General features: G+C 41.2%; 1 protein-coding gene across 3 annotated transcripts in view; it reads left to right on the plus strand.

The window, feature by feature from the left end:
* Positions 1-26,274, plus strand: part of ARAP2 (ArfGAP with RhoGAP domain, ankyrin repeat and PH domain 2) — a 598,685-nt gene that overhangs the window by 160,727 nt on the left and 411,684 nt on the right. For all 3 annotated transcript variants that reach the window (XM_069744626.1, XM_069744628.1, XM_069744627.1), the window contains exons 10-11: positions 12,944-13,050; positions 15,036-15,235. In XM_069744626.1, coding sequence (XP_069600727.1) covers positions 12,944-13,050; positions 15,036-15,235 — 307 coding nt within the window. The remainder of the gene's footprint in view (positions 1-12,943; positions 13,051-15,035; positions 15,236-26,274) is intronic.

Raw genomic sequence — 26,274 nt, forward strand, 5'->3', positions numbered from 1 at the left:
GCAGGTAAGAAGAGCGAGCCAGTGATCGGATGTGGGGTGTGAATGAAAGGTCAGAATCAAGGATGACCCCAAGGCAGCGGGCATGTTGCTTTGGAGTAATGGTGGAACCGCACACGGAGATGGCAATGTCAGGCAAAGGTAGGTTAGTAGAGGGAGAGAACACGAGGAGTTCAGTTTTTGACAGGTTCAGTTTCAAATAGAGGGAGGACATGATGTTAGAGACAGCGGTAAGACAATCACTGGTGTTTTCTAAAAAGGTCGGCGTGATATCAGGAGAAGAAGTGTATAATTGGGTGTCGTCAGCATAGAGATGGTACTGGAACCCAAATCTACTGATTGTTTGTCCAATAGGGGCAGTATACAAAGAGAAGAGGAGGGGGCCTAGGACTGATCCTTGAGGAACCCCAACAGTAAGGGGAAGGTGAGAGGAGGAGGAACCAGCAAAACATACAGTGAAGGATCGGTCAGAGAGATAGGAGGAGAACCAGGAGAGAACGGTGTCCTTGAGGCCGATGGAGTGGAGCATAGTGAGGAAGAGCTGATGATCCACAGTATCGAATGCTGCAGAGAGATCCAAGAGAATTAGCATGGAGTAGTGACCATTAGATTTAGCTGTTAATAGGTCATTAGAGACTTTAGTGAGGGCAGTTTCAGTAGAGTGTAAAGAGCGGATGCCAGATTGAAGAGGGTCGAGAAGAGAGTTATCTGAGAGATAGCGGGTAAGACGGGAGTGGACCAGGCGTTCGAGGAGTTTAGAGATGAAGGGAAGATTAGAGACAGGTCTATAATTAGCGGCACAGTTTTGATCGAGGGATGGTTTTTTAACCCCTTCCCGACCCATGACGCCACGTAGGCGCCATGAAAGTCGGTGCCAATCCGACCCATGACGCCTATGTGGCGTCATGGAAAGATCGCGTCCCTGCAGATCGGGTGAAAGGGTTAACTCCCATTTCACCCGATCTGCAGGGACAGGGGGAGTGGTAGTTTAGCCCAGGGGGGTGGCTTCACCCCCCCGTGGCTACGATCGCTCTTATTGGCTGTTGAAAGTGAAACTGCCAATCAGAGCGATTTGTAATATTTCACCTATTATAAAGGGTGAAATATTACAATCCAGCCATGGCCGATGCTGCAATATCATCGGCCATGGCTGGAAATACTAATGTGCCCCCACCCCACCCCACCGATCGCCCCCCCAGCCCTCCGATCTGTCCGGTACACTGCCCCTCTCCCCTCCGTCCTCCTGTCCACGCCCCCCTGTGCTCTTGTCCGCTCACCCCCGTGCTCCAATCACCCCCCCGTGCTCCAATCACCCCCCCTGCACTCCGATCCACCCCCCCGTGCTCCGTTCCACCCCCCGTGCTCCGTTCCACCCCCCCGTGCTCCGTTCCACCCCCTGTGCTCCGTTCCACCCCCCCGTGCTCCGTTCCACCCCTCCTGCATTCCGATCCACCCCCCCATGCTCCGATCCCCTCCCGTGCTCCCCCCCACCCCATCATACTTACCGATCCTGCCGGGGACCGTCCGTCTTCTCCCTGGGCGCCGCCATCTTCCAAAATGGCGGGCGCATGCGCAGTGCGCCCGCCGAATCTGCCGGCCGGCAGATTCGTTCAAAGTGCATTTTGATCACTGAGATATAATCTATCACAGTGATCAAAATAAAAAAATAATAAATGACCCCCCCTTTGTCACCACCATAGGTAGGGACAATAAAAAAAATAAAGATTTTTTTTTTCCACTAATGTTAGAATAGGGTTAGGGGTAGGGTTAGGGTTAGGGGTAGGATTAGGGGTAGGGTTAGGGGTAGGGATAGGGTTAGGGCTAGGGTTAGGGGTAGGGTTAGGGGTAGGGTTAGGGGTAGGGTTAGGGTTTCGGTATGTGCACACGTATTCTGGTCCTCTGCAGATTTTTCCACTGCGGATTTGATAAATCCGCAGTGCCAAACCGCTGCGGATTTATGGCGGATTTACCGTGTTTTTTCTGCGCATTTCACTGCGGTTTTACAACTGCGATTTTCTATTGGAGCACTTGTAAAACCGCTGCGTTTCCGTGCAGTTTTTCCGCAGCATGTGTACAGCGATTTTTGTTTCCCATAGGCTTACATTGAACTGTAAACTCATGGGAAGCTGCTGCGGATCCACAGTGTTTTCCGCAGCGTGTGCACATACCTTTAGAATTAGGCTATGTGCACACGGTGCGGATTTGGCTGCGGATCCGCAGCGGATTGGCCGCTGCGGATTCGCAGCAGTGTTCCATCAGGTTTACAGTACCATGTAAACCTATGGAAAACAAAATCCGCTGTGCCCATGGTGCGGAAAATACAGCGCGGAAATTCTTTGTGCGGATTCCGCAGCGTTTTACACCTGTTCCTCAATAGGAATCCACAGGTGAAATCCGCACAAAAAACACTGGAAATCCGCGGAAAATCCGCAGGTAAAACGCAGTGCCTTTTACCCGCGGATTTTTCAAAAATGATGCTGAAAAATCTCACACGAATCCGCAACGTGGGCACATAGCCTTAGGGTTAGGGTTGGAATTAGGGTTGTGGTTAGGGTTAGGGGTGTGTTGGGGTTAGGGTTGTGGTTAAGGGTGTGTTGCGGTTAGGGTTGTGATTAGGGTTATGGCTACAGTTGGGATTAGGGTTAGGGGTGTGGGGGGTTAGTGTTGGAGGTAGAATTGAGGGGTTTCCACTGTTTAGGCACATCAGGGGTCTCCAAACGCAACATGGCGCCACCATTGATTCCAGCCAATCTTGTTTTCAAAAAGTCAAATGGTGCTCCCTCACTTCCGAGCCCCGATGTGCACCCAAACAGTGGTTTACCCCCACATATGGGGTATCAGCGTACTCAGGATAAACTGCGCAACAATTACTGGGGTCCAATTTCTCCTGTTACCCTTGTGAAAATAAAAAAATGCTTGCAAAAACATCATTTTTGAGGAAAGAAAAATGATTTTTTATTTTCACTGCTCTGCGTTGTAAACATCTGTGAAGCACTTGGGGGTTCAAAGTGCTCACCACATATCTAGATAAGTTCCTTGGGGGGCCTCGTTTCTAAAATGGGGTCACTTGTGGGGGGTTTCTACTGTTTAGGCACACCAGGGGCTCTGCAAACGCAACGTGACGCCCGCAGACCATTCCATCAAAGTCTGCATTTCAAAAGTCACTACTTCCCTTCTGAGCCCCGACGTGTGCCCAAACAGTAGTTTACCCCCACACATGGGGTATCAGCGTACTCAGGAGAAACTGGACAACAACTTTTGGGGTCCAATTTCTTCTGTAACCCTTGGGAAAATAAAAAATTCTGGGCTAAATAATTATTTTTGAGGAAAGAAAACGTATTTATTATTTTCACGGCTCTGCATTATAAACTTCTGTGAAGCACTTGGGGGTTCAAAGTGCTCACCACACATCTAGATAAGTTCCTTTCGGGGTCTAGTTTCCAAAATGGGGTCACTTGTGGGGGGTTTCTACTGTTTAGCCACATCAGGGGCTCTGCAAACGCAACGTGACGCCCGCAGAGCATTCCATCAAAGTCTGCATTTCAAAACGTCACTACTTCACTTCCGAGCCCCGGCATGTGCCCAAACAGTAGTTTACCCCCACATATGGGGTATCAGCGTACTCAGGAGAAACTGGACAACAACTTTTGTGGTGAAATTTCTCCTGTTACCCTTGGGAAAATAAAAAATTGCAGGCTAAAAGATCATTTTTGAGAAAATATTTTTTTTATTTTATTTTCATGGCTCTGCGTTATAAACTTCTGTGAAGCACTTGGGGTTCAAAGTCCTCACCACACATATAGATTAGTTCCTTTGGGGGTCTAGTTTCCAAAATGGGGTCATTTGTGGGGGATCTCCAATGTTTAGGCATACAGGGGCTCTCCAAACGTGACATGGTGTCCGCTAATGATTGGAGCTAATTTTCCATTTAAAAAGCCAAATGGCGTGCCTTCCATTCCGAGCCCTGCCATGCGCCCATACAGTGGTTTACCCCCACATATGGGGTATCAGCGTACTCAGGACAAACTGGACAAGAACATTTGGGGTCCAATTTTTCCTATTACGCTTGGCAAAATAGGAAATTCCAGGCTAAAATATCATTTTTGAGGAAAGAAAAATTATTTTTTATTTTCATGGCTCTGCGTTATAAGCTTCTGTGAAGCACCTGGGGGTTTAAAGTGCTCAATATGCATCTAGATAAGTTCCTTGGGGGGTCTAGTTTCCAAAATGGGGTCACTTGTGGGGGAGCTCCAATGTTTAGGCACACAGGGGCTCTCCAAACGCGACATGGTGTCCACTAACAATTGGAGCTAATTTTCCATTCAAAAAGTCAAATGGCACGCCTTTCCTTCCGAGCCCTGCCGTGTGCCCAAACAGTGGTTAACCCCACCATATGAGGTATCGGCGTACTCGGGAGAAATTGCCCAACAAATTTTATGATCCATTTTATCCTATTGCCCATGAGAAAATGAAAAAATTGAGGCAAAAAATTTTTTTTGTGAAAAAAAAGTACTTTTTCATTTTTACAGATCAATTTGTGAAGCACCTGAGGGTTTAAAGTGCTCACTATGCATCTAGATAAGTTCCTTGGGGGGTCTAGTTTCCAAAATGGGGTCACTTGTGGGGGAGCTCCAATGTTTAGGCACACAGGGGCTCTCCAAACGCGACATGGTGTCCACTAACAATTGGAGCTAATTTTCCATTCAAAAAGTCAAATGGCACGCCTTTCCTTCCAAGCCCTGCCGTGTGCCCAAACAGTGGTTAACCCCACCATATGAGGTATCGGCGTACTCGGGAGAAATTGCCCAACAAATTTTATGATCCATTTTATCCTATTGCCCATGAGAAAATGAAAAAATTGAGGCAAAAAATTTTTTTTGTGAAAAAAAAGTACTTTTTCATTTTTACAGATCAATTTGTGAAGCACCTGAGGGTTTAAAGTGCTCACTATGCATCTAGATAAGTTCCTTGGGGGGTCTAGTTTCCAAAATGGGGTCACTTGTGGGGGAGCTCCAATGTTTAGGCACGCAGGGGCTCTCCAAACGCGACATGGTGTCCGCTAACAATAGAGATAATTTTTCATTCAAAAAGTCAAATGGCGCTCCTTCCCTTCCGAGCCTAACCATGTGCCCTAACAGTGGTTTACCCCCACATGTGAGGTATTGGTGTACTCAGGAGAAATTGCCCAACAAATTTTAGGATCCACTTTATCCTGTTGCCCATGTGAAAATGAAAAAATTGAGGCTAAAAGAATTTTTTTGTGAAAAAAAAGTACTTTTTCATTTTTACGGATCAATTTGTGAAGCACCTGGGGGTTCAAAGTGCTCACTATGCATCTTGATAAGTTCCTTGGGGCGTCTAGTTTCCAAAATGGGGTGACTTGTGGGGGAGCTCCAATTTTTAGGCACACGGGGGCTCTCCAAACGTGACATGGTGTCCGCTAAAGAGTGGAGCCAATTTTTCATTCAAAAAGTCAAATGGCTCTACTTCCCTTCCAAGCCCTGCCGTGCGCCCAAACAGTGGTTTACCCCCACATATGAGGTATCAGCGTACTCAGGAGAAATTGGACAACAACTTTCGTGGTTCAGTTTCTCCTTTTACCATTGGGAAAATAAAAAAATTGTTGCTAAAAGATAATTTTTGTGACTGAAAAGTTAAATGTTCATTTTTTCCTTCCATGTTGCTTCTGCTGCTGTGAAGTACCTGAAGGGTTAATAAACTTCTTGAATGTGGTTTTGAGTACCTTGAGGGGTGCATTTTTTTAGAATGGTGTCACTTTTGGGTATTTTCAGCCATATAGACCCCTCAAACTGACTTCAAATGTGAGATGGTCCCTAAAAAAATGGTTTTGTAAATTTTGTTGTAAAAATGAGAAATCGCTGGTCAAATTTTAACCCTTATAACTTCCTGGCAAAAAAAAATTTTGTTTCCAAAATTGTGCTGATGTAAAGTATACATGTGGGAAATGTTATTTATTAACTATTTTGTGTCACATAACTCTCTGGTTTAACAGAATAAAATTTCAAAATGTGAAAATTGCGAAATTTTCAAAATTTTCGCCAAATTTCCGTTTTTATCACAAATAAACGCATAATTTATTGACCTAAATTTACCACTAACATGAAGCCCAATATGTCACAAAAAAAAATCTCAGAACCGCTAGGATCCGTTGAAGCGTTCCTGAGTTATTACCTCATAAAGGGACACTGGTCAGAATTGCAAAAAACGGCAAGGTCTTTAAGGTCAAAATAGGCTGGGTCATGAAGGGGTTAAGTAATGGATGTATGATGGCATGCTTAAATGAGGAGGGAAAGTGAGGGAAAGGTTGAATATTTTTGTTAGGTGAGAGGTGACAGCCGGGGAAAGGGACTGGAGGAGATGTGACAGAATGGGGTCACTGGTGCAAGTGGTCGGGCGAGAAGATGCAAGGAGCCTGCTTACTTCTTCTTCTGTAACTGCTTCAAAGTCAGAGAGTGAATTAGATGCAGTGAGGGAGGGAGGACAGTGCATGGTGTGAAGAGATTGGGAGATGATTTCCTGTCGAATGTGGTCAATTTTTTCTTTGAAGTAATTGGCCAGATCGTCAGTACGGAGATCCGTGGTTGGGGCCTGCTCTCTTGGGTTGAGTAGGGACTGGAACGTGTCAAAGAGACGTTTAGGGTTATTGGACAGGGAGGTGATGAGGGTGTTGAAGTAGGTTTGTTTGGAGAGGTGAAGGGCAGAATTGTATGTCTTTAGCATGAACTTATAATGGATGAAATCTTCGTGTAGATTAGATTTTCTCCACAGACGTTCTGCACACCTGGAGCACCGCTGCAGGAAACGTGTTTGCAGCGTGTGCCACGGTTGTTGCCGTCTGTGCCGAGTTGTTTTATGTATAGGAGGAGCAGCTTCATCCAGAGCACTTTGCAGGTTTTCATTGTAATGCTTCAGAGCAGAATCAGGACATGAGATGGAGAAGATTGGGGCCAATGAGGACTGCAAGTCCTTCATAAGTTTCTGGGTGTTAATGGCCTGTATGTTTCTATAAATGGGGAAAGTGGGGGTGGCCTGAGCGGGATGGCAGTTCTTGATAGAGAATGAAAGAAGGTTGTGGTCAGAGAGCGGGAGAGGGGAGTTTGTGAAATCATCCACTGAGCAAAGCTGGGAGAAGACCAAGTCAAGGGAGTTTCCATCTTCATGTGTTGGAGAGTTAGTATGCTGCGAGAGGCCGAAAGAGGGGGATAGAGATAAAAGGTGAGAAGCAGATGGGGAGAGGGGAGAGGCAATGGGGATGTTGAAATCACCCATGATAAGGGTGTCACAGGAGAGAGAGTGTGGAAGCCAGGTGGCAAAGTGATCCAGGAACTGATGAGAGGGGTCGGGAGGACGATACACCACTGCCACTCGCATGGAGAAGGGGACGTAGAGTCTGACCACATGGACCTCAAAGGAAGGGAAGACAAGTGAGGGTACTTGGGGGATAAATTGGAAAGTACATTTGGGTGAAAGGAGCAGACCAACGCCTCCACCTGCTCTGTTGTCCAATCTTGGGGTATGAGAAAAATGTAGTTCACCATATGAAAGAGCAGCAGCAGCGGTGGTGTCTGACTGCTGGATCCAGGTTTCAGTAAGAGCCAGGAGATTAAGAGAATTAGAAAGGAAGAAGTAATGAATGAAAGACATATAAAAATAATATAAATATATATATATATATATATATATATATATATATATATATATATATATACTGTACATAAAGTTAACATAGTAGGCACACATCTTAACTTGTAAAAACAGGGAGAGTCACATGTATTGTGGCAGGCGGTAATTGTACCCCTACTGAAGCCTTTTAGTGTTCTTGACTACTATATATATATATATATATATATATATATATATATATATATATATTTATATTATTTTAGATGGTTACTATTTCTGTGTACTTATAATTAGCTATAGCGTGAGGTGAGCACCACTATTAATATATCCTCAGGATCATCAATGTTACTAGCTAGGAGGATACCCCTATATAAAAATGTTATATAGGGGTATCCTCCTAGCTAGTAACATTTCTATGTACTCCCTGCTTTTCTCAGATGAATCGTTTCTGTTGAGACTCCATACTCAGCTGGTCACTTTTACAGTGACGGAGTACTTCCTCACAAAATTTATGGAAGAAGCTACATTTCGTCAACATTGGCACAGTCACTGCCCCATTATAGCTTTTTGTGAAACAGCTGAAAAGCCAGAAAGGGTCAATCACAGGTTCTCCCTCCTTTTGTGTATTTCTGACATTTCGGACAATTCAATCTCAGACATTTATTGAACTTGCTCGGCAATTTTCTGAACTTTCCTGGAAGTGAATAGAGAGAGTCACACAAGAGCATTAACCTCACTATTCCTAGTGGTGAGAATGATCAGATGGACGGGTTTCAGAGGTGGAACCTGCATCTATCTGACATTTAGGGCATATTCTTTTGTTATGCCTTAAATATCTGAGATAGTATACCCCTTTGAGGGTAGAATCTGGTAGTTTTTATTCCAGTTTTTTTGTTCCAATTTGTTTTGTGTGAAGCAAAAATGATTTTGGGGAAGGGGGAATTGGAATTAAAAAAGAAGGTCTTATGCTGGCTTTGTCTCAAAACATTGCATATAAATCTGCTTGATCATTTCCAGTCAACTGTTATTTCATTGGTCATTAGGAGGCTCATACAAGGACTCAACTGTTTAAATATAGTTTTGATTCAAAAGTTTTCCTTAAGAATGACCCTCATTGTGAATATCTTAGGTTATCTAGCTGACTAAGCGAAGATGATCAAATTAATATGAATTTTCATATTCAGCCTAATATTTTATTCTATAGGGGGATTAAAATGTTTTCCTCAATAAATAATTTATTGTCAGAAGCAGAAAGCATGTGAATGCCCAATGGTTTACAGAAAGCATGTAAGTATAAGCTTGTTTGAATCATATTAGGAAGGCAAACCTTCTGAGCTGATGTCTGCTGTCTATACCAGCAGTGAGCCAGTTTGTGTTATCAGGTAATGTCACTTTAGATTAACATGGTGCCACCTTCTGAGATCTGGTGACAGCGAACATGTTCTTCACAAAACACTGAGCATTGCACTGCAAGATTGTGCATTTTCTATTCTGGGAGATGAAGTAAAAGATACACAATACTCAAAAAAAAAAACACCACTCCATTGTTATTTTTTTTAACATTTAAATTTTAGCGCTGGAGTGATGTCACTAACCTAAATTCCCTTTCCCTAGAATTATATACTTACTATCATCTTATTTCATCTGTTGTAAGTGCCACTCTGGTTGGTTTCCAGAAGTTTGTGACCTTCTGGATCATTCCAGTGTTTGCTGGACGGGATTGAATTCACAGCTCAATGTAAGTCTATGAGTGGCAGAATGTGGCCAGAATGAGACTCTCATAGGTTTACACTGAGAGCTTGGGATCATTACCTCTGACTTCCGGGCAGTCAGAAGTTGTGGTCACAAGACCAGATGGCAGCACAAGGTCATAGCAGCGCTGGGAAAAGCTGAAGACAGTGTCTGTTCAGTATAAGACTAGGATCAAGGAACTTACGTTAGTGGCAGCACTCCAGCGCTGAAGCAAAGGAAAAAAAGTGGTGCTTCAAGTCGCTGGTGAAAAAATGTACTTTTTAACGTAGAAGGGTCCAGCTAAATGTATCTATCTATCTATCTATCTATCTATCTATCTATCTATCTATCTATCTATCATACATTTATTTCATCTCTCTTATTTATCTATTAAAGAAGCACGCTTCCTCCCATCAAAGTTTAATCCTCTTAATATATTGTTGCCATCATATTATATGGCACTGTGTACTTAGAATTGCTCAATTTTTCTTTCTACCCAGTTAATTATTCTTTTTTCCATGATTTCTATGACATGATGTGCTTAAAAACTGACTAGCTGAATCCTTCTAAGCCCTATGTAGAAGGATGAAGCCTCTTTTCCCTACATGAGTCATCAATAAAGCTAGAATCCTATGTCAGTGACAAAAGGAAACAAGGGAGAAAGACAAAAGCAAAAGGGGTGGGGGAAACTTTGTCAGGAGTTGAAGAAGTGAAGAAAGGATGCCAAGGAATTTTTGGTTATACAGAATTGTAGTTCTAACGATGACTCATGCAGGGAAAATAGACTTCCTGTTTTTACATAGAGCTTACAAAGATTCAGCTAGTCAGTTTTTAAATATGTAATGTCATAGACCTAATGAAAAACAGGAGAATCAGCTGGGTAAAATGAGAAAATGAGGAATTGTAAGTACACTGTACTATATACGGCGGGGAAAAATATTTAGTCAGCCACCAATTGTGTAAGTTCTCCCACTTAAAAAGATGAGAGAGGCCGGTAATTCACATCATAGGTAGACCACAAGTATGAGAGTCAAAATGAGAAAACAAATCCAGAAAATCACCTTGTCTGATTTGGCAAGATTTATTTTGCAAATTATGGTGGAAAATAGCTATTTGGTCACCTAAAAGCATGCAAGATTTCTAGCTCTCACAGACCTGTAACTTCTTAAAGAAACTCCTCTGTCCTCCACTCATTACCTGTAGTAATTGCACCTGTTTGAACTTGTTATCAGTATAAAAGCCACCTGTCCACAACCTCAAACAGTCACACTCCAAACTCCACTATGGTGAAGACAAAAGAGCTGTCGAAGGACACCAGAAACAAAATTGTAGCCCTGCACCAGGCTGGGAAGACTGAATCTGCAATAGGCAAGCAGCTTGGTGTGATTAAATCAACTGTGGGAGCAATAATAAGAAAATGGAAGACATACAATACAACTGATAATCTCCCACAATCTGGGGTGCCACACAAGATCTCACCCCGTGGGGTCAAAATGATCACAAGAATGGTGAGCAAAAATCCCAGGACCACACGGGGGATCTAGTGAATGACCTGCATAGAGCTGGGACCACCGTAACAAAAGCTACCATCAGTAACACACTATGCCGCCAGGGACTTAGATCTTGCAGTCCCAGACGTGCCCCCCTGCTTAAGCCAGTACATGTCCGGGCCCACCTGAAGATTGTAAGAGAGTATTTGGATTATCCAGGAGAGTATTGGGAGAATGTCATATGGTCTGATGAAACCAAAGTAGAACTGTTTGTTAGAAACAAAATTTGTCGTGTTTGGAGGAGACAGAATTATAAGTTGCATCCAAAGAACACCATACCTACTGTGAAGCATGGGGGAGGCAACATCATGCTTTGGGGCTGTTTCCCTGCAAAGGCACCAGGATGACTGATCCGTGTACATGAAAGAATGAGATTTTTAGTACAAACCTCCTTCCATCAGGAAGGGCATTGAAGATGAAACATGGATGGGTCTTTCAGCATGATAATGATCCCAAGCACACCACCAGGGCAACGAAGTAGTGGTTTCGTAAGAAGGATGTGAAGGTCCTGGAGTGGCCTAGCCAGTCTCCAGAGATCTTAACCCCATAGAAAACCTTTGGAGTGAGTTGAAAGTCCGTGCTGCCCAGCAACAGGCCCAAAGCATCAGTGCTGTAGAGGAGATCTGCACGGAGGAATGGGCCAACAAACCACCAACTGTGTGTGCCAACCTTGTGAAGACTTCCAGAAAACACTTGACCTCTGTCATTGCCAACAAAGGATATATAACAAAATATTGAGATGAACTTTTGTTAATGACCAAATACTTATTTTCCACCATAAATTGCAAAATAAATCTTGCCAAATCAGACAAGGTGATATTCTGGATTTGTTTTCCCATTTTGACTCTCATAGTTGTGGTCTACCTATGACGTCAATTACAGGCCTCGCTCATCTTTTTAAGTGGGAGAACTTGCACAATTGGTGGCTGACTAAATACTTTTTTTGTCACAGTAATATGAAAACTGTAATATATTAAGAGGATAAAAACTTTGACAGGAGAAGGAGTGCTTCTTTAATGTATCATCTGTTTAATCTACATGTTGCTCTATTAGGTTGAGCACTAGAGCAGGCTATGCAATTCTTTTACTCTTACATGTATATTAAAAAACCAAAGAACATTGCTATTCTATATTTGGTCCTACCCAGAGATGTAACGTAGTGCTGGGTGCCATTGGGATGCCTTGTCAGGATTGTAAATGAAGGGAAACAACTGGCAGATGGTGAAGTGCTGTAGTTCATGTAATTGTTAAAAAACAAAAATATATATATATTTTTTAAAGAGCATATAATTGAAAGGTCAATAGGTTTGTCTTCAGCGCACCTACAAAAATGGTTCATTCAATGTCACTTTTTTCACATCTGAGAAAATCTATGACAGTTTCTTTCACCAGTGACTGTGGGCAGCATTTCATCTGAATTTTACCAGTGTTTGGTCTAAGTTTTCTCAATTTTTTTCGGACGTGAATGAAAAAGTTTCTCCTACTTCTATTATCAATCCATGAGAACTGTCCCGCACTTGAGTTACATCAAAGTGCTGCCTGATTTTTTTTTTCACTAACATATCCAATATATAAAAATAATTGTAAGAAAAGGCAAATACCAATTAGACTGAGTTATACTGACCCTTTTTGTCTTTAAAATTTTTAAAAAATGTTAAACACAAATGTCATTTTGTACATTTTCCTCCGTAATCGCCAAAAATATCTTAAAATAGGTATGTAAAAATTATATGAAAACTAGGTTCCATGTATTACAATAAAAGGCAAAATTGTTTTACTAATGGATAGAAAACAATTTTACAGCTTTTTGCTTTTTTTTTTTTCGGGGGTGGGGGGGGGGGGGCATTATAAAACTGTCCGATTAATATTAAGTTGCAAATATCTATAATTATTTGTTTTTACTATTTTTTGACCAGCATGAAAAATTCTTATTACAGAGATTTACCCATTACTTTGCTGTTCACAGGATAAAAATCTGCAACTTGAGCACTTCTCATAATTCTTGCTCATTCGTTTTCTAGGACTTCAATGCTGGGATTGCCATTACTGACATCACAATGACAATGGTCACCTTAAAAAATACAGACAGGAAAACCTTTGAGATCATAACTCCTTTTCGAAATTTTTGGTAAGGTCAAAACATTTCAATCTTTTTTTCAGGATTTTCTGTAGCTTCTATACTATGTGAGTGCATGGTAAATTACTACAAAATGTAGAACCTTTCAATTAACTTGTATGAACGTATCCATATGCTGTCATTGGCCTGACATATGCCCATTGTGTGCCCTTACATGCTTCTGTATAACTTTATTAAAGGTAAACGGTCACCTAATTTTCATAATATAAAATTGGTCCAAAATCTTAAGCCCTAATTTCCAGCATACTAGTATTCTGTATATAAGTCCCCAATCCACTATGCAAGACACAAAAAATTACTTTTATTATACTTACAGATAGCACGGTCCGGATGCCTCTGTTTAGATCTGGCACCTCCTCTTTTCTTATGACCGTTATGTTCTTACCCGTCCTGTGTCATCCACACAGTGTCTCACATTGTGCTCCTGCGTAGGTGCACTTGCCCTGTCTAGGGCAAAGCAAAGTCTTACAGTGCATAAATGGCAGCTTTGCTTACAGGACATCTGTGCTTTTTGGCCTTTCTCGGCGCATGCGCACTACAGCGCTTTGCTTTGCCTTCAGTAGGGCAGTGAGAGGTACGCCTGTGCAGGGGCATGATGGAGGACACTGTGTGGATGAAATCAGCTACACGAAGTAGGGAAGTCATAAGAAGAGAGCAGGCGTCAGATCAAGACTAACAATGTCCATCAGAACAGTCCGCGCCGTCTTTGAGTATCATAAAAGCTGTTTTTGTGCCTTGCATACTGGATCGGGGACATATATACAGCATTCTAGTATGTTGCAAAAAAAAATGCTTACAGGTGCTGGCAGTACTTTATATAGGGAAAACCTGGCGACAGGTTACCTTTGACCTTGCGGTATACATTTTTTTACAATGGCATTCAGTAAACTACATATACAGCTGTATGTGATACAAATGCCATACAATGTAAGCATAGGTGGTAGTAATGACCAGTGTCTTATCTAGAAGTCAAGCTGTGTTTATCAGTGCATAAATAATGAAAACATTTACCTATTTACTTTTTATATCATCTCTAACCTCATGATCAAAAACAATCACCACGGCACACAAAGCGGCGCACTGTAACAGTCTATATTACCATCTGCTGGGAGAATTATTTGGAGTAATAATTTACAATTGTGTTATAAAAAGCTCAAACAACACAATATCATGTTTAATTCTTACAACTAGTAAAAGTAATATTAATCGCCAACATTGCTTGACGATTAAATGATATATGCTATATATTTAAATCAACGTCACCTTTACATATAGTAGTAATTTAACTACGTATACGACACTGGTTTTCACAATACAACGTGCCTACATTGCTAAATAGATACCTTTTGACATCTTTTGAGACTATTGCACTCATTGTGATACTAGTGGCTGTATAATCCATTTTGAATGTGTTGATTCATTTTCTGCTCAGCTAGCCTGACGGGCAGCTCCACAGTGTCCCTCCTTCTGTTGAGATCTCTCACTGCTCAGTAGAAGTTGCAGCTCTCAATCTGGCTGGGTGGACAGACACCGAATACACTTTGACTCTAGATTAGATCATGCACCTCAATGTATAAATTATCATCTTAATTTGATACAGCCTGTCTGAATTTCTGACACATATTTTAAAAATAAGTACACCAGTATCATCAGGTTTAAGAGATTTATATATTAATGTATGCAGTTTGTATTGTGAAAACTCAGATCCGCTTTGAAGTGGATTACATATTATGGTCTTTACCGGTGGTTACCTGCTAACTCAATGGATAGCTACAGATGTCTACTCATGTTTCCAGCAATAGCTACAAGTAAAATGTGGGATTACATGCTGCCTTTTTCCAAGGTCCACTACTGATGTCTATATGCCATAATAGAACAATCTTTTTTACGTGGATAGGTTACAATATTCCGCTGCCTTTCGTGTAAGAGATTTCGCAAAGTAACAAAATAGTAATAGGATTCTTGTAATATTTTAGCTTTACAGCAGAGTCAGAAATTGAGAAGCAAGAGTGGATTGAAGCATTGCAACAATCAATAGCTGAGACGGTAGCAGATTATGAAGTAGCTGAAAAGATTTGGTTCAATGAATCGAACAGGAGGTGCGCAGATTGCCGAGCTCCAAATCCTGACTGGGCATCCATCAACCTGTGTGTTGTCATCTGCAAGGACTGTGCGGGTAAAAGAATACTGCGATTTTGTGCTTCAGCATGGCTTGTAGCTCATTGCTTATCATTAAGTGGATTTTCTCTTCATTCTTCATTTTGCTTCTTTTAAAAGACTGAGAAATAAAACACGTAGCGACAACATGTGACTACAATCATAATCCAAACATAAGAGCTAAATCTTCTGTAGCTGTTAACTAATATATAAACTTTTTTTAAGCATTTTATTTGGGCAAAAAGTATCGAAATACATGCTTCACATATTGCCTAGGACACCAGGACTTGCTTTCAGGTGGTGTTTGCCGCATCTGTACTATATATACATACCATACTGTATATAAAATGCACACATGTTTACATTGTTTATATAGATTTGTCATATGCACAATATTTACCTAATTATCTATGGTAAAGGGGTTTTCCACTACTCGGAAAGCCCCAACTCAATTGCTATATTACCCATTATTAAATAAAAACTGCCTAAACTCACCTCCGGTGCCAGCGCAGTGACAGCAAAGATGGCGCCTTGTCTCTTGTGGCTACATGACATTGTTTTGCCATGTGAATCCAGCAACCAATAAGCGACCGATTCACTCCAGGTAGACATAGAAATGCTGACGCTCTCTGACTGTCTCCAAATGTCGATTACATTCGAAGAAAATGAGAATCATCTTGGGAATGACATCTGCCCCGGAGGTGAGTACAGGCTGTTGCCTATTTTACAAGGGGGAATATAGTAATTGAGAAGGTGTTGTCCAAGTAGTTGACAACCCATTTAAGTCCAATGCAGATATTGATATGGTGGAACGCTCCTACAGAGATAGAAGCATATAGTTCTCTAAGTTGCCGAATGAAATTTAGCTTTCTAGTGAAAAATGTGAAATACTAGTCCAAGATAAGTCCTTACAAGGTTTCAGAAATTAGCAAGCAGCAAACTTTGCATACAATCTAATATATAAAGCTGAATGTGTGTGTGTGTGTGTATGTCCGGGACTGGCATCTGCACCGTCGCAGCTACAGTCACAAAATTTTGCACAGTCACATGTCTGGACCCCGAGAGCGTCATATGCTATGTTATGAGGCGAAATTTTAACCCGGCACTTTCCAATTCACCAAACAATTTTGCCCCTATCTACATAATGGGGAAAAACTGAAAGGAAAAGTGTTGGAGGCAAATTGACAGCTGCCAGATGTGAACAAGGGTGACTTAAAGAGTGAGAGCGATGACGCCAAAGAATATATGCTGTACAGTTGCTAAGGTGGGGCCCCAACATGTGATACTCACCACACACGGGGATATGAACACACACACAAAAGGCGCCACACACTACCACGTTCTTGAACACATATACCACCCTCAGCACACATTACACCACACATACACCAACCTCACCACATAAAAGTCGAAACACAAAAGTCGCCGCTCAAAACTCGCCACGCGCAAAACTCGCCACATGCAAAACTAGGCTCACGCAAAACTCGACACACGTGCAAAATTCACCTCATGGAAAACTCGCCACACGCAAAACTTGCGCACGTGGAAAAATTGCCACATGCACAAAAGTTGCAACACATGCAAAAGTTGCCTCACACAAAACTTGCACATACTCAAAACGCACCACACATAAAACTCGCCAGGCGCAAAACTCGCCATGCGCAAAACTTGCTGCACACAACTTGCTAAACTAACCTGTCACATGCAACTCAACACACAAAAAGTTGCTACATGCATGTCGCCACACAAAACTCATCTCACAAAAGTGGCTACATGCATGTAGCCACATGCAACTCAACACACACAACTTGACACATGAAACTTGTCCTAAAACACACACAAGTCTGATATTATCCTTCAAAAATAAAAATCTGATTAATAAGCAGACAAACTACAAGAGCAACAAATGTACCATATAGGAAATACAGCAGCTGTCAGTCACATGACCTGTCTATTATGTGTATGTGTGAGCAAATATATACTGCCAGGGGGGAGGGCTTCCTGTTGGCTGGAGATTTATCAGACTGCCAATTTAGCTTACAAATACTGAGGTAAAAATACTGACCAACTAACATGTGAATGAGGTCTAATACAGGAGGAGATGACACAGGTATATACTATATACAGGGGAGATGACACACAGGTATATACTATATACAGGAGGAGATGACACACAGTTATATACTATATACAGGAGGAGATGACAGACACATATATACTATATACAGGGGAGATGACACACAGGTATATACTATATACAGGAGGAGATGACACGCTGGTATATACTATATAAAGGGGAGATGACATACAGGTACATACTATATACAGGAGGAGATGACACACAGGTGTATATACTATATACAGGAGCAGATGACACACAGATATATACTATGTACAGGAGGACAACACCAAAAATATATCCACCAAAGGAAGACCATGAAGGAATATAACTATAACACCAAAAACCTGCCTTCACACAAGGTCAGTAAAACAAAAATCATTTTATTAATCAAACAAAAGAAAAATATACATATAAAATACAGCGGGAATACACCAAAGTACAGGAATGGGCGGGCAACCCAGGTATGAGCCCCAAAACGTAGTGGTATCATATAGATTATGACCAAATCATATTAACGCAAAAAAATCAATGTGCAAGTGACCATGTACAAAACATGCAGAAAAATGATAAGGTAATAACAGTAACTTATAATATTAAGTAGTACAGAAATAATGATATAATTACCAAATGGGGCACTCCTGGGGACCCACCAACACCCGACGCGCGTTTCGCACCGAAATGCTTCACCTGGGGGTGGTTGGGTACTGGCCATTGTTTGTATATATGTATGAAAGATCCAATAGGGACAGAGCTAACAATAATTAACTAATATAAGAGTCCTGTGTACGCCTGCGCAGATAGGAGTAATGGCGGTGAGATGGAAACTCAGATGTAAACCCACCTTAGTAATTGCCAAGAGACACGTGCGCCAGCCGACGGCCGCCATGACCGCATTGCCACAACAACTCCAGCAGTAACCGGAACCACCATCGCCGCCTAGTGCTGATGTCACATCCGGTGCGGCGCAGCTTGACACCATGGCAACCGCCACCAGAGAGACAGCGCGCTCCGTCAGCCTCATTGAAATACATCAACCACTGGGACATCAACAGGTATCAATCACCGCAGAAGGAACGGGCATCAGCCAACTAAAAACTGACCATATTGTGGTAGTATACCACAAAGAGCAGCGCTGCCCTCCACTGACGTCACATCCGGCGGCATATGCCACCATGGTAACCACCATAAACACAGCGCAGAACGCGCACCATATGTCTGCACATAGATAGAAACACAATAAGACCCGATAAATAATAAGTGCAAAGTGAAATATGTGCGCAGTGAGTGAAAAAAGAAAACACAGCGCTGAAAGAAAATATGCAATTAATAAATAAAAAATATAAAAAAACACATAAATATAAGCTATATGTGTTATACATAGTAAAAAGGACTGATGAGATATACAAAAGACATGTGGACACAGTCCAAAAGCCACATGTACAGAATATCATAAATAGTGACATGTAAAAATATGTATACAATCATTAACATACTAAAAAGGCACATACATAGGAAAAGTGAAAGCACATGATGCACATGGACACCAGCACAGAGAAAACAACAACGTAACAAAACGCCGATTGTAGCCATATCCAAAAAGAGTATAATATCATAAGAGGCGGAAGATTTCGCGTTGCACCATAATATCCACTGTACCACAGGACACTAAAAACCAGCACTAGCCCTAAGGATCAAAAACAGAAAAAGAAAAGAAAAATATTTTTATTAATAAAACAATAAAACCAGCTAAAAACAAATTAAAAGATAAGACTGCACTGAAGAACTGCCAATACTGGTATAATGAAATAATGATGAAAAAAAAAAAAACAGGTAAGTATAAAAGGAGGACCAGAACACATCTATCTAAAAGATGCAAACAGCATCTAACCTGACCCCAAATCTATCTTGGAATCACATGGACAAAAAGGGGGAAAAGCTGTTGTGATCATTCAAGCCCATGGGTGTAATAGTGGATCTTTCATACATATATACATGGTCACTTGCACATTGATTTTTTGGCCTTAATATGATTTGGTCGTAATCTATATGATACCACTACGTTTTGGGGCTCATACCTGGGTTGCCCGCCCATTCCTGTGCTTTGGTGTATTCCCGCTGTATTTTATATGTATATTTTACTTTTGTTTGATTAATAAAATTATTTTTGTTTTACTGACCTTGTGTGAAGGCAGGTTTTTGGTGTTATATATACAGGAGGAGATGACTTACAGGTATATACTATATACAGGAGGAGATGACATACAGGTATATACTATATAAAAGAGGAGATGACACATAGGTATATAGAGGAGATGACATACAGCAGGTATATACTATATACAGGGGAGATGACATACAGGTATATACTATATACAGGAGAGATGACATACAGGTATATACTATATACAGGAGGAGAAGACACATAGGTATATACAATATACAGGTATATACTATTTACAGGAGATGACATACAGGTGTATACTATACATAAGGGAGATGACAAACATGTATATACTGAGGGGAAAATGAGAGGTGTGAGGTAAAAATGAAAAGGTGTGAGTGCAAAATGAGAGGAGTGAGGGAAAATAGTGGAGTGATCAGAAAATGACAGATATGAGGTCGAAAGGACAAGTGTTAGGGGGGAATGAGGGGAGTGAGGGGCAAAATAAGAGGAGTGAGGGGGAAAATGAGAGATGTAAGGGAGAAAATGAGAGATGTGAGGGGGAAAATGAGAGGCGTGATGGGAAAATAAGAGAAGTGAGGTGCTATAACTAACCACAGATATTTACTATGCCCAGGCAACGCCTGGCTCTTCAGCTAGTCATTAACAATTGGAAATAAGAAACTTTGTTATATATCTTGTCAGATAAATCTGCTTCCTTCCTCCATAGCCCCAGAACTTATCATCCAGTCTGAGAAAAGCAGCTCAGATCCATCTTGGTCAGACAAGACAAATTTTCAGATCACTTTGGTCACAACCACACAGCCCATTGTATATAAAAGGGAGAATGGAGGAGGAGAGGGGATCACCTAGAGAGGGATGGGGAACATCAGGCCCCAGGGCCATTTACGGCCCTCGATAACCCTTTATCAGGCCCCTGAGCAGATTCTCAAGGACCACATTCTTGGGCAGGGAGGTGTATTTTGATTTCAACCAGCTCATTAATTTCTTCTTGCTCTGTTAGCACACACATGCAGTGTTCACTACACTGCCAGAGCCAGGATGTACTTTGTGGGCGGAGGATGGTATAAATATCGAAATGGCCCTTGGCAGAAAAAAGATTCCCCACCCCTGACCTAGAGGAATCTAGCAAGAAGATTCACTGAAAGTGTGTTAACATTTCTAATAAGTCATTTTTCTCATCTCAGAGCTGGAATCACAAGTACACTGCTTAGTGTTGCTGTATGTGCTTAAAAAAAGGAAAAAAGACCAGGAATCCCTCTTTGTATGATGTGCTATGCATGGCAAAGAACATTGCAGCTAGTGTTGTCCCACCAGCTCAGAGTGGATTGAAAATTAACAGATAGAGCCAACAGAGGAAAAACTTGTGAAAATATATTGCCCAGAAATAGTGTTATTTTTTCATGCACTCACATGGGACAGCTTACAGAGGCCTACATAGAAATCATGGGGCACTACAGCATAAGTCCTAATTGCCCCATGCCCCCCCCCAAATAAATATTCAACGGCATCACAGAAGAGACTATCTCACAACTTTGCAGCCCTTACAATTTAATTTTTCTTCTGTTGAAGCCCCTTAGTGTTTTCCAATATATATTGTGTTTATAAAGTGGTTGCAACATTCTCTGTGATGCATCACCTGTTCACTGTCTTCACTAAATCTAAAAATAATTACATCCCAATTATATATTATTATTAAAATATTATTATTATAATTTACTTGTGATATGCCAAGAAGCAGGTGATATTTACCCAAGTAAATCTTTATCTTATAGTCTGACCTTTTCATTCTTTGTCATTAATCCTGCTTGATGCAGTCTTATACTGTTCCCCATTATCCCATCAGTCCTCACAGGTAAGCAGGTACTTATTACCGCTCTCTGTCCCTACTGACATTCTGGTTTATAGATCAATATGTAATCATAGAATTTCTATTATCAAAGCTGCTTAAAACACTACAAATTGGTAATATCATTGACACACACTGTATATACAGTGGGGCAAAAAAGTATTTAGTCAGTCAGCAATAGTGCAAGTTCCACCACTTAAAAAGATGAGAGGCGTCTGTAATTTACATCATAGGTAGACCTCAACTATGGGAGACAAACTGAGAAAAAAAAATCCAGAAAATCACATTGTCTGTTTTTTAACATTTTATTTGCATATTATGGTGGAAAATAAGTATTTGGTCAGAAACAAAATTTCATCTCAATACTTTGTAATATATCCTTTGTTGGCAATGACAGAGGTCAAACGTTTTCTGTAAGTCTTCACAAGGTTGCCACACACTGTTGTTGGTATGTTGGCCCATTCCTCCATGCAGATCTCCTCTAGAGCAGTGATGTTTTTGGCTTTTCGCTTGGCAACACGGACTTTCAACTCCCTCCAAAGGTTTTCTATAGGGTTGAGATCTGGAGACTGGCTAGGCCACTCCAGGACCTTGAAATGCTTCTTACGAAGCCACTCCTTCGTTGCCCTGGCGGTGTGCTTTGGATCATTGTCATGTTGAAAGACCCAGCCACGTTTCATCTTCAATGCCCTTGCTGATGGAAGGAGGTTTGCACTCAAAATCTCACGATACATGGCCCCATTCATTCTTTCATGTACCCGGATCAGTCGTCCTGGCCCCTTTGCAAAGAAACAGCCCCAAAGCATGATGTTTCCACCACCATGCTTTACAGTAGGTATGGTGTTTGATGGATGCAACTCAGTATTCTTTTTCCTCCAAACACGACAAGTTGTGTTTCTACCAAACAGTTCCAGTTTGGTTTCATCAGACCATAGGACATTCTCCCAAAACTCCTCTGGATCATCCAAATGCTCTCTAGCAAACTTCAGACGGGCCCGGACATGTACTGGCTTAAGCAGTGGGACACGTCTGGCACTGCAGGATCTGAGTCCATGGTGGCGTAGTGTGCTACTTATGGTAGGCCTTGTTACATTGGTCCCAGCTCTCTGCAGTTCATTCACTAGGTCCCCCCGCGTGGTTCTGGGATTTTTGCTCACTGTTCTTGTGATCATTCTGACCCCACGGGGTGGGATTTTGCGTGGAGCCCCAGATCGAGGGAGATTATCAGTGGTCTTGTATGTCTTCCATTTTCTAATTATTGCTCCCACTGTTGAGTTCTTCAATCCAAGTTGGTTGGCTATTGCAGATTCAGTCTTCCCAGCCTGGTGCAGGGCTACAATTTTGTTTCTGGTGTCCTTTGACAGGTCTTTGGTCTTCACCATAGTGGAGTTTGGAGTCAGACTGTTTGAGGGTGTGCACAGGTGTCTTTTTATACTGATAACAAGTTTAAACAGGTGCCATTACTACAGGTAATGAGTGGAGGAAAGAGGAGACTCTTAAAGAAGAAGTTACAGGTCTGTGAGAGCCAGAAATCTTCATTGTTTGTTTCTGACCAAATACTTATTTTCCACCATAATATGCAAATAAAATGTTAAAAAAACAGACAATGTGATTTTCTGGATTTTTTTTTCTCAGTTTGTCTCCCATAGTTGAGGTCTACCTATGATGTAAATTACAGACGCCTATCATCTTTTTAAGTGGTGGAACTTGCACTATTGCTGACTGACTAAATACTTTTTTGCCCCACTGTATGTTCATATGTAAGTGTATCGGAAGGTTCTAAGCAATGTGAAATCAAGAGAACGTTAATCATGGGGAGATAAGACAAAAACTCTGGAATACTTCAACGTTTCCCAGTGATTCTGAGAGCATTTATTTGTGACACATTTTACATTATGTTAACATTAAATTTAGGTTGTTATGTTTCATATTTTTTTATGAAAATATCTGAAATCTGGTGAAAAATTAGAAAATTAGCAGTTTTCAAATGTTTATATTCCTAAAAACCAAACTCTCACACTGTTAGGGCTAGCGGAACGCACATAGTATAGATAGGTAGCTACAAGGTGCATTCGCAGCCCGCGTCCACCAAGCAGAGATATCTGCTGCAAAGTAATGGCGGATAACTTCTGAGCTCACATGTGGGTTAAGCTTCACCCCGTGTGAACTGGAAGCGATCTCTGTTGACTCACAGAGTCGCGCTGTACACAATACTATTACCCTAACTAAGGGTTGTGTGACGCTAGCTGCCTGCCTGAGTGTACAGTCCCAAAGCTACAGCCTCAAATTACATATTTATTGAGTGGTATAGTATCCACTGGCATAAGCCAAACACATTTGATACTACTGCATGGCCATGCGAACCTTTTATAGTTGCAGCTCTACAGGACCTTCCTGATGGACCAATAGGAGCTGCAACAGGGCCTGAGCGTGTGACCCCCGACCTCCAATGAGAGGTCCTCCTGTGGGCATGCTCAGTGCGTGAAAAGCAGGATTAGTCCCAGAAAAGCCTGCTCGCCGCTGACCAGTGCTGGCCACAAAGGCAGAGCCTGGAAAGGCAGCAGTAACCATTCGCACAGTATCAGGCTGAGCCAGACGCTGGGACCAACGTCTCCACTGAGCAGACTCCACTGCGGCTGGAGGAGAATGGGAGACTGCAGCAGACATGGTTCGAGATTCCCCCTGTGCAGCGGCGGGAACTCGACACCTAACACACACCACATAAAGTGGTTAATTCATAACATTTCCAATATGTCTACTTTATGTCAGCATCATTTTTCAAAAGTCCTTGTATTTTGTTAGAATGGTTAAAATTTAGCAGCAATTTTTATTTAGTCCAAGGAAAATGATTAAGAAAATTCAATTTTTTACAGATCTATTCAGTTTTTAAATAACTTTGAGGGATATATTATTTTTCAAAATGGCATCTCTCAAACTGTTCTAAACTGCTGTCATAAATTTGTTAACCATTCAAGACTTAATAATTAAACCCTTCCCAACATGCACTGAATGTATGCTGCTTTGTGGGAGCTGCGTTCCCACAAAGAGAAGTATATGATCGGTGCTTTGATCGCTCGGGCTCATGCTGAGTGATGCCTTTGTCAGGTGCAGGTGTCAGCTCTGTGTGAAAGCTGACACCCTACAGAAACACCCATGATTGGTGCTAGCACCAATCATGGTTGTTTAACACCTCTGATGCCGCTGTCTGCAGTGACAGCGACATTGATGAGCATCGCAGAGGGAGTTGGCTCCCTGTGTGCTTCCATCAGCACAACGCGATTTGATCGTGTTGGGCCGATGGTCTCCATGGTGACACCGACCACAAGATGGCTACAAGGTCCTTCAGGGTCCTGCTTAGAGCAGTGGCTGACACTGCTCCTTCTCTGCCTGTCAGATGCTGCTCTGATGCCCTACAGTGCAGAAGCATTGCAGAGTATCAGATCAGTGATCTGTCACAGTACAGTGATGTCCCATCCTGGGACAATGTAAAAAAGTAAAAAAAATTACAAAGTGTACAATTTAAAAAAAGAACAAATAAAGAAAAAAAGATAAAATATTATTCCAATAAGTACATTTTTAAATGTAAAATATGTACACAGGATTGGTATTGCCACATCTGGAACAACCAGACCTAAAAAAATGTCCCACTAGTTAACCTCTTCAGTGAACACTGTAAAAAAAAATTTTAAAAAATGAAGCAAAATACTACGTATACTTTATCATCATACTGCCCAAAAATGTGCAGTAAATTGTTATCAAAAAGACAAATTTCAATAAAAATAGTGCCGCTGAAAACATAATCTTGTGCCACAAAAAAATAATAAGCTGCCGGAAAACTCCATCAGCGAAAAATGAAAAAAGTTAAAGCTCTCAGAATAAAGTGTTGCAAAAATAATTTTTTTTTCTATAATATAATTTTTATTTTGTAAAAGCACCAAAAGATTAATAAAAATCATATAAATGGCGTATCACTGTAATCGTACTGACCCGAAGAATAAAGCTGCCTTATCAATTTTACAACACATGGAAAGGTGTTAAAAACCCTCAAAAAATTCCTGAATTGCTGTTTTTTGTTTATTCTACCCCCAAAAAATCAGAATAGAAAGAGACTAAAAAATGTCATGTGCCCAAAAATGGTACGAATAAGAATGTCAATTCGTCCCGCAAAAAAGAAGCTGTCACTGTTTGGAAAAATTATAACTACCTAAATATGGAGATGCAAAAACTAGTTATTGCAATAAAAAGCATCTTTTCATGTGTCACAGCTGCCAAACATAAAAACCTGATGTAAATCTGCTAGCGCTGTAATCGCACCGACCCCAAAAAATAGTTATCTAATCACTTATACCGCAGGAAGAACAGCATACAAAAATAAATTAACCCCTTAGTGACAGAGCCAATTTGGTACTTAATGACCGAGCCAATTTTTGCAATTCTGACCACTGTCACTTTATGAGGTTATAACTCTGGAACGCTTCAACGGATCCCGCTGATTCTGAGACTGTTTTTTCATGACATATTGTACTTCATGATAGTGGTAACATTTCTTCGATATTACGTGAGTATTTATGAAAAAAACGGAAATATGGCGAAAATTTTGCAATTTTCAAACTTTGTATTTTTATGCCCTTAAATCAGAGAGATATGTCACAAAAAATAGTTAATAAATAACATTTACCACATGTCTACTTTACATCAGCACAATTTTGGAAACAAAATTTTTTTTTGTTAGGGAGTTATAAGGGTTAAAAGTTGACCAGCAATTTCTCATTTTTACAACACCATTTTTTTTAGGGACCACATCACATTTGAAGTCATTTTGAGGGGTCTATATGATAGAAAATAATGAAGTGTGACACCATTCTAAAAACTACACCCCTCAAGGTTCTCAAAACCACATTCAAG

This window comes from Ranitomeya imitator, chromosome 1, assembly GCF_032444005.1.
Source record: "Ranitomeya imitator isolate aRanImi1 chromosome 1, aRanImi1.pri, whole genome shotgun sequence".
In the NCBI taxonomy this organism is placed as follows: Eukaryota; Metazoa; Chordata; class Amphibia; order Anura; family Dendrobatidae; genus Ranitomeya; species Ranitomeya imitator.